This window comes from Oryzias melastigma, linkage group LG13 (genome assembly GCF_002922805.2).
Source record: "Oryzias melastigma strain HK-1 linkage group LG13, ASM292280v2, whole genome shotgun sequence".
In the NCBI taxonomy this organism is placed as follows: domain Eukaryota; kingdom Metazoa; phylum Chordata; class Actinopteri; order Beloniformes; family Adrianichthyidae; genus Oryzias; species Oryzias melastigma.
In genome coordinates this window covers 20,145,513-20,160,124 of record NC_050524.1, presented here as the reverse complement: position 1 = coordinate 20,160,124, position 14,612 = coordinate 20,145,513, and the positions used below count along the sequence as shown (strand labels likewise).

Here is a 14,612-nt window from a genome sequence, read left to right as displayed (position 1 = left end):
CCCAGGCTGGCAACAGCCGTCTCCACGGACAGAGGGAGGAGTCATGTCGCCTCCGGGCTTTAAAAGAGGAGCAGTCAATACTGGATGTGAGCCGAGCATCAGAGGACTTCCAAAGGAGGAGATCCCTCAGAACAATTCAGATGACCACTTTGAGTTTCAGAGGTACCAGCTATAAAAAAAGCAAACAATAAACTATGAAATATTTCTATTAAATGTAACTCAAAAATGTTTTTGCATGTATTTATTTTTTTATTCAATTTACTTGGAGAAATGCATTTCTGTTACATTTTTGTTACTATTTTCTGAAGATGTAAAAAACTTAAGAATAAAAATAATTATAATGGAAAAAAATTGCTAGAGCAGATGATCATATCATGTTCAGTTTAATTTGACTGAAAAGATGAAAAAAACAAAGGGTTCTCACTCATGAACATGCTGCTTTGGCTGATTTTACTGAACAAAATCTGCATTAAAACATAGAAAATGTGTTTAATTCCTCTTTTAAAGTTATTGATTTATTCATCTAATTATCACATTGATGACAGGAATTAAAATTGTGAAAGATTTCTTCATTAAAGCTTTAAAATTACTTATTCTAAATGAGGGGTCTGCAACTTTTGCTGGTAAAACAGTCTGTTTTTAACTGATCAAAACCTCGCAATGCATTTTTTTCTTATCCTTTTAGGAAAATTTGTTCCTACTTTACATCATTATATTGTTGTTTCTTTTATAATAAATATGAAGTATACTTATTTTTTTGGCATGAATAAATACATAAATATTGAGAGAAACCTGCATTTTGTTTTGACAGAATCTCATATGACTTTCTTTCAAAATAAAATAATTCTTGTCCCGAACAGGAACATCCCAGTGAAGCCAATGTACTTCTATGAAAAGTTTTAAACAATTTAAGACACAAATGACTGTTTTTTTTCCTACTTTCTATTGCAGTTAACCGGTGCATAAATATAAAGCATGACAGATTATTGATCCAGTAGAAAAAGTATTTAAAGATTACGTAAATCTTTATATTTTAGCCACTCTCCTCTGAATGACTATTAACCATTGTTATGCAGTGTAAGACAAATGTACTTAAAAGTAGTCAAATAAACTCAGCAATCAGAAAAAAATCAGACTTTTTACCAAATTTCTGCTTGTATTTGTAATCTGTGTATCCTGGAGGAACTACGGAGGCCTACTGATGTTAGCAGGAATATAAAACCATGGTTGATCTATAAGCTTCACCTCAGCCATAAACTTAACTAAAATAAATTAAAACAATACCAATTTAGCAACCCTAACTTTTCAAAAATGCTACTATTTTATTTTTATTTACCAGAGAGCCAGTGAGGAGGGGTAAAAGAGCCTGAGGTTGCAGACCTTTGTTTTAGATGAAGTGTGTTGGATGATGGGGCCACACAAATTCCAGATCACAGAGCTTTATATTCCTAAAACAGAGACTGCAGGCCAAAACCGTATGATTACAAAATAACAAATTAAGTTCATATTAGTTCTGCATCTAAACTCTGCTCCAAAAGCATCTTCTCATGGCCAGAATCTCCTCCCTGCTCTGAGCAGTGATGGTTCAGATGAGAGGACGCCTCACATCAGGATCTTCAGACCCAGCAGTGAAGCGAGGAGGATGCTGATGGCCGTGGCTGAGCCTCCAGCTGCCCCGTTCCCCATGGGGGAGATGCTGGTTCAGTCCACAGGTGGTGTGATGGGCCCCTGGCAGTGCCTCAGGTCAGCACCCACACAGGCAGCATAGCCCATGGCATGGGCGATGTAGTTCTGCTCCTGGACCCCACTGAAGAGGTGGGCCATGGGTCCACGGGCCAGGACAATCACGTCCTCCCCACTGTGGGTGGTGGAATCCGTGGGCGCTGCGGAAAGCTGGATGTATTCCATACTGTCTGAAAGGAAAAGCGTTACTCTTTTTTCAGCTTGTTGTTGAATTAGTTTATATAAAATGATCAAATGAAACTAAATGAACCCCCCAGCATGACTCTATGGTGAGATCTTGGTGTCAGGTTCTAAATGAACTTTTTTTGGATGTTGACCTCTATAAATGGGACTTTAAAAAGTCTGCTAGTCCCGCCAAATTTTTGACAAATTAAAATAATCTTGTTTAATTCTTGAAAATATTGCCAAAAACCTTCTGTGTGCTGCCCCCTAATGGTTGAATTGAGGTATTACAGCTGAATTTTGTGACTGGCCCTGCTTAATCGTGTGTAAGCGCGTCCTCTCATGTTTAGCCGCTAAACGTTCGCTGTAAGCAGTGGTATAAACGCAGACTGGCCGGGGAAACGACCGTGCTACAGTCATGCATGAATGTGAAATTTCGGCGTTCGCTCCACAGCCCAATCTCGCACTGAAACTGCTGTTGTACAGCCATTGCACGGCTGTACCACTGATACCACAAACAGTCACCCGCAATCTAAATTTTTGTGTAGTTCAAAAATTCCCCCAAAAATCCACTACATTTAGTACCGTGTGTATGCGCGTCAATTCCGCTGCCATATCTCGGCCTTTACACTACCAGTCCACGGCCAACAGCGTCTGCACCACGGGGATGAAATGTTTTCCGTGCTTTAGCCGTGATATGGCCGTAAAAGCCAGAGGGACCGGCTCTCAAAGAAGAATGAGGTGACTCTCATTGTTGGGTATTTTTATGTGGTTGGGAGTGTGGAGAAAAACGTTCTCTGCTTCAGGACCCTGAGGTGGTGATGATGGAGGATTCCTCTGGTCTGAATCTGATTCTAAATCTCCTTTTTCATCTTTATTTGTAGTTTTCATTGATCCACATTGGAGACAAAGGAGTGTTTCTTACTCGTGTCGACGTTGCGGATGTCCGGCCGTTTCCCGTCAACGATTTTGTGTCCGGGTCCGTTGCCGTACATCAGAGTGGTGTAGGGCAGCATGTCTGTGCCCCACAGTGGAGATTTACCTGGAAAACACACAAGCATCCTCTTTGATGTGGTTCTTTTTTGCTCCACGCGGTTCGAACACCGCGCACGCACGACCACGACAGGAGGGGGTTCTGGATCCCCGGGGAGCTGCAGGAGGTCTCCAGCTTGTTGACTGTCTCACTGTTTCTCTCCAGATGAGCTATTAGGCCTGGCGAGGCTCCCTGCTGATGAAGAGCTTAGAGTCTCACAGTCCCATTAATCACTGCTGCTCTGCAGGGACGAGGAGGAGGAGGAGGAGGAGGAGGGCAGGAAGGTGGGAACACCACATCTTCAAATCAATAGGAGCTTTAAAGCTCTCTATTGCTGTTTTTTGTGGCTGAATCTTTAACACGGTGCGTTTCAAACCACTCCTTGTTTACATCCACAAACCTGCTGCTGTCAAGACTTTCGGTTTGGAAGACTCAAAGTAAATCAGAGAATAGCAAAGAGCTCTGAAGTGACAAGAAACGCCAGGTGGATGCACTTACCCAGAATGCTTTGCCCTCGGAAGGGAAAGCCGTTGAAGGTGAGAGGGTGGGAGTGGTCAGCAGTCGCGATGGTGAGAGTGTCGTCATCGCTGGTGAGCTCCAGGGCCCGGGCAATGGTCTCGTCAAAGGCAACGGCCTCGTGGAGCGCCAAGTAGGCGTTTCCTTGGTGGTGGGCCTGGTCGATTCTCCCGCCTGGAGACACAGAGGAAGAAATATACTGTAATTTTTTTTAAATGTTAACGCAATCAATGTAATTCCAGTAGATTCTGAAGGAGAAAAGCGGCGAAAAGCCGCTTTTCTCCTTCAGAATCTACTGGAATTACGTTGATTGTGTTAACAATTGAAAAGTTTCAGTTTGTCATTCTGCATTCTTCTTTCTTCACACAAAACAGAAAAAATATCTAAATATTTTTTCCTAAAATTAATTAATGTGAATTTCTGATTGGAAGACCAGAAATACAATCAAGAAAAAGTCTGGAAAAAGACTTTAGTCAACAATAAATCTGGGTTCATATGAAATATTATATATTATTTACTTTTGAATAATCACTAAAATCTTCTACATTTAAATCATATGAATGAAAAAATACCACAAATAAGTTATCTTATTTTGATCTCAGAGACCAAATAAATCTGTTCTTCTCATTTGACCCTCAAGGTTCTGAACCTCAACAGGTTGTTGTTACAAGTTTACAACGGTTTCTTTTCAATCATAAGTAAGAACACATGGTTTTTAGACATTGTTGGTGGCCATAATCTTGATTGAATGACAGGAACCTGTGAACATTTGAACCCCGGTCACATTTGGTCCAAAGGCCAGGCTTTGGACATGCTTGTTCTAAGGAGATTAGCAGTGATGTTCAGAAATGCAGATAAAACTTTTATGCTTTTTTTTCAATAAATGATACTGAGAGTCTGCTGGTTCTACTTTTTTGGGGATTAAAAATGATTGAAGGCAACATTTAAACACATTATAATCTTACTAATGTTGACTTGTAGAGAAAACTGATGTTTGATTAGATCAATTTTAGATTAATTGATTTCTGTTTTTAGTCTGAGAAGTTTAAATTTAAAGTTTAATCAGATTTTATCATTAAAGCTTATTTTGTGACCATTTTAGTTTATTTTTTACATTTCAGGACAATCAGCTTTGCTGCAGAGGACTCCATGCGGGCCTCAGATGATTCCAAGCCTTTTACTTTCCCTCCAGCTGACAGAGTGTTTCGTGTTAAATTCATTTTTGTTAGATTTTCCCTTTAACTGCGGCACATCTCATATCTTCTGTCTCCTCTTCTTACCATGATGGAAGATGACGTGCGCAGACCCCATTTAATAAGTTGTGATCTCTGCAAGCTGTCAGTGATTGGGTGCACCATATGTCTGCTTCTATTTATATGTTTGCCTGTTATTTTTATGTCATTGTGAAGACACCGGGTAGAGGCTCCGAGTCCCCGGAGGCTGCTCCGAGAAGGAGAGATGGATGAGAAGGCCGGCGAAGCAGCCGTGTGGAACAGAAACACGCCACTGCAGCAGAGCCACGGAGCTCCAGGCAGAATCAATGTAAGCCAGTGCATGTGCTGCAGAAGAACATCAAACCGTGGAGGCTGGAGCTGCAGCAGAAATCAGCTTCAAACATACCCCATACCTCGGCTGAAGCTTGTGAGAAAAATACATTTTTTTTATGCTTTATCATCATTTTATAGTTTATTTAGAATGCCGAACATAAAAAAAAAAAAAAAAAGTTTTTATGTCAGCTGTCAAATAAGCTAAAACATTTTTTGGGGGGGTTTGTTAAACATCAAAATATTTTACAGAGATTTTACTATAACAGAAGAATCATGTAATCTTCCTGAAAACGTAGAACGTTTGAGTCTAAACACATGACATCTGAGCTTTTCTCTGTTGTTCAACTGTGGAGACTCACCCTGATTTGTGCGTAACTTTGAAACATGCTACTGCAGTGTGTCCATAAAACCTAATTTGTGTGTAACTTTGGATTTGGACATGCGTAATTCTTGACTTGCAACTTCTAAAAAACAATATGTCCACAAGTACACAAATTAAGGCATAAAAAATACATGCAAAAATTAAAACATCTTGAAACTAACTCATCACTCCATCAGGGCTGCGGCTTCCCTGAAGCACCTTCGCCGCAGGGGCTCTTCTCCTCGACACCCAGAGAGCGGACAGAGTCGATCAGCCCTACATCCCACTCCACTCCCTGGGTGTGAAAAAGGAGCTGGTGCTGTCTGCTCCCGCTGTATAAGGGAAGGAGGATTCTGATAAGTCGATCTGCTCTACGGCCAGCTCGAAGAACCCGCTCCCTGAGTACGAGGAAGGACCTGGCGGTGCCTGTTTGCCCCAGAGAGCCGAGCGTAGATTACATGAGCTACAAATCAAGAATTATGCTCACACAAATCGGGGTGAAATTACTTTTTTCCCCACATTCATCTGTAAAAACCTAGTATTTTTTCATGACTTAAACATTCAAATTACTTAATTGAACAAATTCCTGAAACTTTTATGGCTAAAACAATTTTTTTTGTACCTCGTTAGTCTAAAATTAAAAGTTGGTCTGAAAATGACTTTCAAAAGTTCAATGTATGCAGCCCTTCAGGTGACCACAAAAAACATCGGACTGCTGACAAAGACAGTGAACTTTTGCTCTTACTCTCTACAAGCAGGAAGAAGCCTTTGGGGTTTTTCTGCAGAATGCGGATGGCCTTCTCCGTGGTCTCCATGAGGGATGGATCCATGCTGGGGTCTCTTTCCGCATCATAACGGAGATCACCAGGTTCAAACAGAGCTGCAGAGGCATCAGAAACAAGATCAATGTTCATCCACATTTCCCCTCCCTCAGCAGAGCTGCGGAAGAGCAGAAAGTCACTTTCTCCTTCCTCCTCAAACTTCTGTCCCCAGAACACAGAACATGATAGAACCCTGACTGGTTGGAAATCATCTAAGCTGATTTTTTTTTGGACGTTCTCGTTCCAAAAAGAGGTGGAGATGTAGAGAAATCCTCTCTGATAAACAAACAGATGTTTCCCTCAAGATCTTCTTGGAACCATAAGGAAAGGATGAATGATGAGGAACATTAAAGACACAAATGTCTAAGTGTTGCTCTTTGTCCTTATAAAGACCCACTCCAATGAAAACTGTGTTTTTATCATGTTCTTTTCTCATGATGGAGGACATACATAGAGAAAATTAAGCTTTAAATGGCATTTTTTGAGTATTTTTTTGTATAAATTGTGGTGAATCAGTAGCAGAAGAAAAAAGGCTTTATGAAAAAGTGACGTGAAATCTGCAATTGGAGGGCCACAACCTCCCGCTCCACTCCATTCCGATACCTCCACTTGCAGACAAATAGATCCATGTATTTCTTTGTTTTCGTCGTCTGAGCAGGATCTGGCTCAAATCTGTATGAATGGATAGCTCTAATATTGCTCCCCACTGTTGTTTTTAATGTTGGATTGGGGGTGTGAGGGGCTGTAGGCTAGAGGGAGAGAGTGTAAACAGACATATCTCAATGAAGAGGAGGGGAAGTGGAGCTAGTGTTGCTCAGTCTCACCCACAACTCAGAGGTGAATTTCTGATGAGCTACTACCACTCTGCAGAAACTATGTCACAGCATTTTTTTTTATTTTGGCTAAAAAAATCACAATTATAGCTAAAAAAAAGACCACTGGGAACACTTGATTAGTAGCTGTAAAATTGTACAGTTTTTTTATTGTATCTTATTGCAAAGTTACTGGGTACTCCAGATTTTATTTGCTTTAAATGTCATTTTTGTTGTACTTGATTTTTTTTATTGCTTTCGGGAGACCATGGATTAAAACTAGCTTATTGGCTAATTCCATTTTTTTATAATGTGTTTTGTCTTGTTTAACCATGTGTTTTTGTTTTTCTTTAACTCCATTGTCCCCTTTTAAATAAAATAAACACAAAAAATAGAATACATAACACTTGTATACACTGTAGTGGGACAGTTCATAAAGTAAAACACATTTTTTTTTGTATAAATATAATCTTTTGATAACTGAAACAGATCTTTTCTGCAGCGACTCACGTTTGAAACCAGTTTGTTCTTTAGAGAAGTTTCACTATGAATTCACGGTTGCAGCATAATGCAGATAAAGCTCCAGTTTACCATAAAAAAACACTCCAGCATTGTTCATCAAATTTCACGTGGCCTGGAAATGTCAGCGTTTGCATTGTGCTATAATGTTAGCGCTCTGGAGGCTCACTGCAGACTCATTCTGGAACTGCATTAAACTGAATTTGTCCAAATCTGTTTTTTCATTTCTCTTTGAAAAGAGAAGAAATATATGAATCAGAGTGATAACTCAAACTGACAACAGAACCTGTGAATAAAAGTGCAGTATTTAGCAAAAATACATACAGATGTAAAAAGTTTAAAGTGTGAAAACAGTGCAGGGACTGCAGCAAACTGTACTTTACTGTTCAAGAACATCATGTAGGTCAGAAAGGAAGAGAAAAAAATGACACCTCCAAGATAAAAGACAGTGAATGTGACAACAAGGACACTACTGACGTGATGACACATTTGATGCTATGACACCACTGACATTCTGATCTTCAACATCGAGATCTGTTCCCTCATGTGGAACAAAATGTTTGAGAGATTAAAGGGAAAACCCACCCATGAGGTAGTCTGTGGTGTCAGGGTCGATGGCATCAAACTCCGTCTTGTTCCATGCATAGTGGGCTACCTGCAACACACATAAAGGAGGCTGTAAATGCTCAGTTATGTGAGTCAAAATGAGGTAATGACGTGTTGATGCTGTGTGATCCCTGCACGGCTTTGGTCTCTTCTTCAGGGAAATCTTTTAAAGCAAACATGAAATCTTTCCTTCAACTGTCCAGTTTCTTTTTCAGAGTCTTAGTGGATACCTGAGGAGCCATTAATGGAATTTAATCCCAGAATATCAAAATAGAAAATCTTGGAATTGTGTGAGCTATAGCAGAAAGCCTGCCTCCACACACAGCCAGAAATTGCTTGTTCTCTGAAACAATCAGGCTCCTGGTGAGGCCAGACTATAGTCAGAAGCTCCATCTCCATCAGGCTCACTTGAGAGCTGCAGCAGCTTAATAAAGAGCAGACAGAACGTCAAGGGTTGAGTCTGAAGGAGCAGAATGTGACCACATTGCTCAACTTACTGGTGTAATCTGACTACAACTCTGAAGCTGTTTGTCACGTGAAGCTGAAGGTTGCACTGCAATGACCTGTACACTGCCTTCAGGTCTACAGTTTAGTCTGGATGGAGAAGACAGAAGCTGGTTTTTAGGTCCATTTGATGTCCACTATAGAGGCAAACTCCTCCACCTTTACAGGTTGATGAAGGACCATTTACCAATTGAGGTTTCAGAGGAGGCAACTTATTCAAAGTGCTTTACATAAAATATTAAAAGAAACATTTAACAGATATATTATAGGAGTGAAATACTAAAATGAAAACGTAGATCTTTAAGCGGGATTGTCTAGCTTTATGTTTTTTTTATTTTGAAAATGTTTTTTTGAATGGGTGTGTGTGTGTTGCACTTAAAGCTACTTTTGTCGGAATAGTGCTCCACAAATAAAGTTTGATTTGAAAAGACCAGATCCTGATGACCGGAGAGGTCTGGCTGGTACATACTGGGTCAGGAGGTCAATTATGTATTTTGGTGCTAAACCATTCAAAGCTTTAAAAACCAGCAATATAATTTAAAAGTTTATCTTCTGGGAGCCAGTGTAAAGACCTCAGAACTGGACTGATGTGGTCAACTTTTTTAGTCCTTGTAAGAAACCGAGCAGCAGAGTTCTGAATAAGCTGCAGATTCCTGATTGTGTTTTTTTTTTTTTTGTTTTGTTCTTTATAACTTGGGTTAATGGGACCATGCAAATAGAAGTGGTCCCAGGATGAAACCTTGGGGAACTCCACATGTAGTCTATGTTAGCTCAAAGGTGAAATTGCCAATAAACGCAAAATACTTCTTGTTATCCAAGAATGTTTTGAACCAGTTTAGTTCTGGTCCAGTTAGGCCCACCCAATCTTCTACTCTTTTGAGTACTAAAACCTAGTCAACTGTATCAAATGCAGCACTGATATCCAACAAAGCTAACACTGGCATGAGGAATGTATAAAGACTTCATCCCCTCCTCTTTGATTTCTTCCTGTGTGGGACAGAGTCCCTACCTTTCCGTTCTTCATATTCTGCCATTCCTGGATGAGGTGGCGCCCGTCTCGCCGTTTGCCTCCAGAAGAGGAATCAGCTGGGTACTCTGGGTCTTTGGTGCCCCAAGGAGTCATGTATTGTCTGCCGCCACCAATGATCACCTACAAGAGGCGACGAGTCTTTAATACATCAGCGTTTCTAAAAATGAGCAGTTCCTCTGGAGACAATTCATGGATGGAAGAAACTTACATCAATGTCAACATTTTTGAGTAGCTGGGATGAGATGTCAGTGCAGCCCTCCCCTATGGCAGAATCTGGCATGTCAGCATCACTGTACCACGTCCTGCTGGCGCTGTGGGCGTAACTGCCCGCTGGGGTGGCATGCTGAACTCGAGTTGTTGTTACTATTCCAACAGATTTACCTGGAATATAAATTCAACAGAAAAGGTCACACTGACAACTGTCAGAGGGGTAAAAACAGGTAAACATTGGATTTTTTTGAGTGAGAAACATTAGGGTGATGAGGCCTTTCAGGTTGAAGACATTCCAAACAACTCACTTCCTCAGTATCAGCCCCCACTTTGTCCTGAGACGGGAGTCAAGGGGTCTGGAGAGCAGATTGGCCACCTTTAGGAGGCAAAGTCCTCCCACCCATTCTAACATATGGGATTTCTATGCAGTAACAATGAAAAAAACATTTTCTTCAACCTCAGCATGAACTTCTATCTGTTGAAAATGATTCATGCAAACCAAATTCTGCAATCACTATTGGCACATTTTTACTAATAAGTGAAAGATGTTGTGTAAAGAGAAACTTTGGGATCATTTCACTGAGGAAGATTGGTGGGTTCTATCCCACTCTCCTCATGGCGCCCCAACATCATGAGGAGGCCGACGCCCAGTTCATGGCAACATTTTCTCCATGGCGCCATAAGGAGAGGGGCACCCCGATGTGTTGGAGATTGCATCACTTTCCTCATGGTACCCTGAGGTAATGAGGAGGGCGCCACTCTCCTTATGGCACCCTTACATCACGAGGAGGGTACCATTCTCCTAATGCTGCAACTCTTCATTGCGCCACTCTCCTCATGGCACCCTGACGTTGTGAGATGCGTGCCACTTTCTTTATGGCACCAATTTCCTTATGGCGCCCTGACATCATGAGGAGGGTACCACTCTCACTATGGCGCCAGCCTCCTCATGGTGACCTTACTGTGTGAGTAGGAAACTATTGACCTTACGTGGAGGGTACCACTCTCTTTATGGCGCCACTCCCCTAATGGTGTCCCAAGGTCAAGGAGAGGGGGTAATTCTCCTTATGGTGCCACTCTCCTCATAGCACCTCGACATCATGAGGAGGCTGTCACTCTCCTCAAAACATCCTACGTCGTTGTCGTGGTTTCATTTCCACCTTTAATGTCTGATTTCCAGCAATTTCTAACCAATTAATGTTTGTTCTCTTTGTTTTTAAGTTTATCATCAATTGATTCACCCTATTCTTCACCTCTCAGATCTTGAGATGCTTCATCAGTGCTTTTTCATCCATTTTAGGAACCTACTTGATCTCGTTTGGAGTCACAGGGTTGCTGGAGCCTATCCATCTACTGTCTTGGTGAGGATGATCCTGGACACCATCATATTTTACATTGGTTTACTTTATTTATTAGCTTACTTTTTTTTGTTTTTGTTTCATAATTTATTTATTTACATTTTTAAAATTGATTTATTTACATTGACATTGTGAGTCATAGAGCTCCAGTTCTACTCTGCAGTTTGGTGTACTTTAGTTGCTTCAAAATACATTAAAATTGTTCAGAAATCATTTAGTCAGCTGTGAACACAGTACATTATCCATACAGGAATATTTTTTTTTTCATTTTTACATGAGTGTGTAAACTCACCAGCATCTTTGGCCCACTTAAGGATGGATGTGACCTCGTTCCCCTTCTGACTTCTGCAGACGCCATTACGAGCTGCAGCGTTCACCCCGACTGTGTTCAGGTTAGTTTTTACTCCACACAGATACGCTGTAGCCGTAGCTGCACTGTCTGCAATCTGGAAGTCCACACTGTAGGTCTGCAGACACGGGAATTACACATAAACACAGAGACTCAAAAAACACACAAATGAAAAAAGAGAGAGATTGTTTTTTTGTTTAAAGGTTAAATCTGATATTAAATGTATTTAGTACTGAAGGTTTTTCCATTGAATATTTGTTTACCTCGATATAAGCAGGTGATATTGGTTTTAGTTTTGCTTTTTTCTACCCGAAAACATTTTCTTCCTGGTCTTTACATTCTTAATATTTTTCATCCAGTAGCAACAATCAAATTATGTTAGAGAGAAACACAAAACCTGATTTTATGCAAACTGATGTCAGATAAATGGAAGTGCATTCATCAAAAAGGAGATGAACAATGAGTAGAAACCGGTTCATCAGGAGGGAAAGTCTATCAGAAATCTGTTTTTATTCTGCAAATTAATACATATTATTTTGTATGTTTTTGCATATTTGTGCACACTGAAGTCTGTATCTCAGCCTCTATGTGTGTGCGTGGGAAGGCACCTTGGCTAAGCCCACGTAGGGGAAGGTGTCCATGGTCATCACCGTCTCCTCCCCTGACTGGTTCTGCAGCTGTCCCTTGAGGATCCGAGCAGCTGTGTAGGTTGTGATTCCCATTCCTGATGAGAGCACAGAAGTTTCTCAACCATCTCCACTCATTCCAGCTTTAACCCTCTTTGAAAATCATTTTCAAACCTTCTGATTTTTTTCTGAGAACTACAAACAACTTAAAAATAAAGTCCTGAAACTGTTTTTGCATAAATCATTTTCATCTCAGCGCCTCGGTTAAATTTTCTTTAACAACTTTGATAGCTTCAGAGAAACTGGACCATCAATGCTGAAGGAAGACATTCCTCTTTGTTTGAACTCCTTGTTGAACTTTTTTGGATCATGGTTGAACATTCAGATCACTTACCATCTCCTAGGAAGAAGAGAATATTTTTAGCCACATTGGTGTTGAGTTGTCTGTCCAGAACCGACTGCAGCGTCTGTTTGGCCTGGGCCCTCCAGAACTCTGGGTTCTCCTCCTCTACTGCAGATAAAAATGCACATTAAAATTCACATCCCAATGAATTTAGCTTAGGTGATGGACAGCCCCACCCCAAAGTTCACAACCTCTGCTTCCTCAAGAGAAGGATTGAAGAGATTATCTACATTGAGACTAAACTCCAGAGAACTTTAATTCTAACACTTTTGCCCGACAATCTGCTCTTTTTGCAGTATAAACCCAGTTGACCACCAGAATTTCAGCCACATTCAGTCATAAGTTACTCTAGACCATTCTCCTGCACCATAAAGCCAAATCTGCTGCTTCTTTCATCCATCTAATCTGAAAGTCCAGTTGCAAGTCAAGCTTCGAGTCACTCTGGTGAGGAGACCCTGTCAGCCAAACTGTTGTGGTTTGATGTGGTCAGATTTATTTACTGCAAAACTGGCAAATGTAATGTCATTAGAACATGTCTCAAAGCTTAACTTTCAGTAAAAATAATGGATGATCAACTCCTGCACAAAAGTCAGCGATTTTTGTCCCGAAGAGACATACAGTGCGGACTTCCTTTACAAGCAAACGTTAAAATAGAGTGTGTCAGCGTGTACGTCCTCCTCAGTGCTGCGTCCATGCTATCATCTCTCTGCAGCATCCACCTTGGTGTTTTTGGAAGTCATGTTGATCCCTACATTCAGCATTCTTCCTTGATCTAATATTAAGCTGCTATGATTATTTTAAAAAATGCTGATACGAAACACAATCATTTGTTGGCAAATACATACTGGGTTCATATGTTTGTAAATCTGATTTACAGTCAGAGCCTTGCCAGCCTCAAAGCTCACCTCACATCACGTGTGCACGTATCTACAGCACTGCTTCCTCATGTGCTATAAACATGTGGGATTACTGATTCAGGGAAACGCTGATAAAACTGTTGTGCAACTTCACACTGCAGAAAGAAAAAAAGCTTTCAAGGATGAAAGGTGAAGTTTGTGAAAGAGAAAGAAAAGGTGGAGTTGTGTGAAGGTAAAACAGCAGAAAGGCATCTTGAAACAACGTGCTAAAACTCTAAGAGGCAGAGTGAGGAAGCAGCAAAAGTTAAAAGAGAATCCAACATCAAAGTCATTTTCAGGCATCTGTGATCAGCAAAGACACCGAAATATGCTGAAAGCAGGAGAAGCTTTAAAATGTCGCTCAAGGACAGACGTTCTCATTGTTCTGGGGAAAGGAGAGCATCATCTGAAGATGTTGGTCGCCACAGCAAAGCAGCTTTAACCGATTCACACAGGTGGTTTTAGCCTTCGTGATACACCCCAGTAGTTTAAAGGGTCTTGCCTAAGAAGCCACACTGAATTGCATCACTGCTTATTGCACCCAGGGTTCTCTCCAAATCCAGCCACTAAACCATCATCATCTGAAGAATGCATCAACAAATCAAACTGGACATTAATGATCAATAATTAACTTTCCATCCTACATCTGACTGTCTGTGGAGGAAACTATAGGACTAAGATTATCTTAATTATTCTTTACAATCTGTTTGATGCTAGACAGATGTTAAAAAGAAGCACAAAGTAAAAATCAGAATCAATGTCCTCCTTCTTCACCTGCAGCTCTGGAGGATCCCAGCAGCAGAAACAGAAGCACCGTGAAGGCTGACGTCTGCTCCATGTCCACGCTCACACAGGAGATCTCTCCTCAAAGATCAGCATTAAGACTTAAATATGAACTCTAATCACAACTGAACCTTATCAGTGAGTCATAAATACTGTCAACATGAAGGACAGCAGAAAAGCTGAGAGATGAGATCTGGAGGTATAATGTTATACTCAAAAAAATACATTTATTTATGATGTGAGCTAATGTTAAAATCATTAAAAACAGTATTAGAGAGATGTTATTACTGCAGCTTTGCTTTAACTTTATCTGATGGAGGTGAATCTGCAAAG

General features: G+C 40.7%; 1 protein-coding gene across 2 annotated transcripts; it reads right to left on the bottom strand.

Moving 5' to 3' along the window:
• Positions 1–1,701: 1,701 nt before the first annotated feature.
• On the bottom strand, positions 1,702–14,383 carry alp3 (alkaline phosphatase 3). Of its 2 annotated transcripts, none has more exons than XM_024277388.2 (11): positions 14,271–14,383; positions 12,592–12,708; positions 12,180–12,295; positions 11,515–11,689; positions 9,863–10,035; positions 9,634–9,774; positions 8,100–8,169; positions 6,108–6,242; positions 3,437–3,628; positions 2,831–2,947; positions 1,702–1,913 (listed from the first exon to the last, which is right to left on the bottom strand). In XM_024277388.2, the coding sequence occupies exons 1-11, from the start codon at positions 14,332–14,334 to the stop codon at positions 1,702–1,704; spliced, it is 1,512 nt and encodes a 503-aa protein (XP_024133156.1). In that variant the 5' UTR covers positions 14,335–14,383. The 2 variants fall into 2 exon arrangements, with proteins under 2 accessions (XP_024133156.1, XP_036070776.1); XM_036214883.1 differs by having other exon boundaries at positions 12,592–12,705; positions 14,271–14,362.
• Positions 14,384–14,612: the final 229 nt, after the last annotated feature.

Bases quoted from the DNA above. Each gene is read 5' to 3' on its own strand.
- alp3 (XM_024277388.2), bottom strand. From the start codon at position 14,334: ATGGAGCAGACGTCAGCCTTCACGGTGCTTCTGTTTCTGCTGCTGGGA. The intron at 12,296-12,591 runs GTAAGTGATCTG...TGCTCTCATCAG, and splicing joins TCTCTTCTTCCTAGGAGATG to GAATGGGAATCACAACCTAC. The intron at 9,775-9,862 runs GTAAGTTTCTTC...CGCCTCTTGTAG, and splicing joins TCAAAAATGTTGACATTGAT to GTGATCATTGGTGGCGGCAG.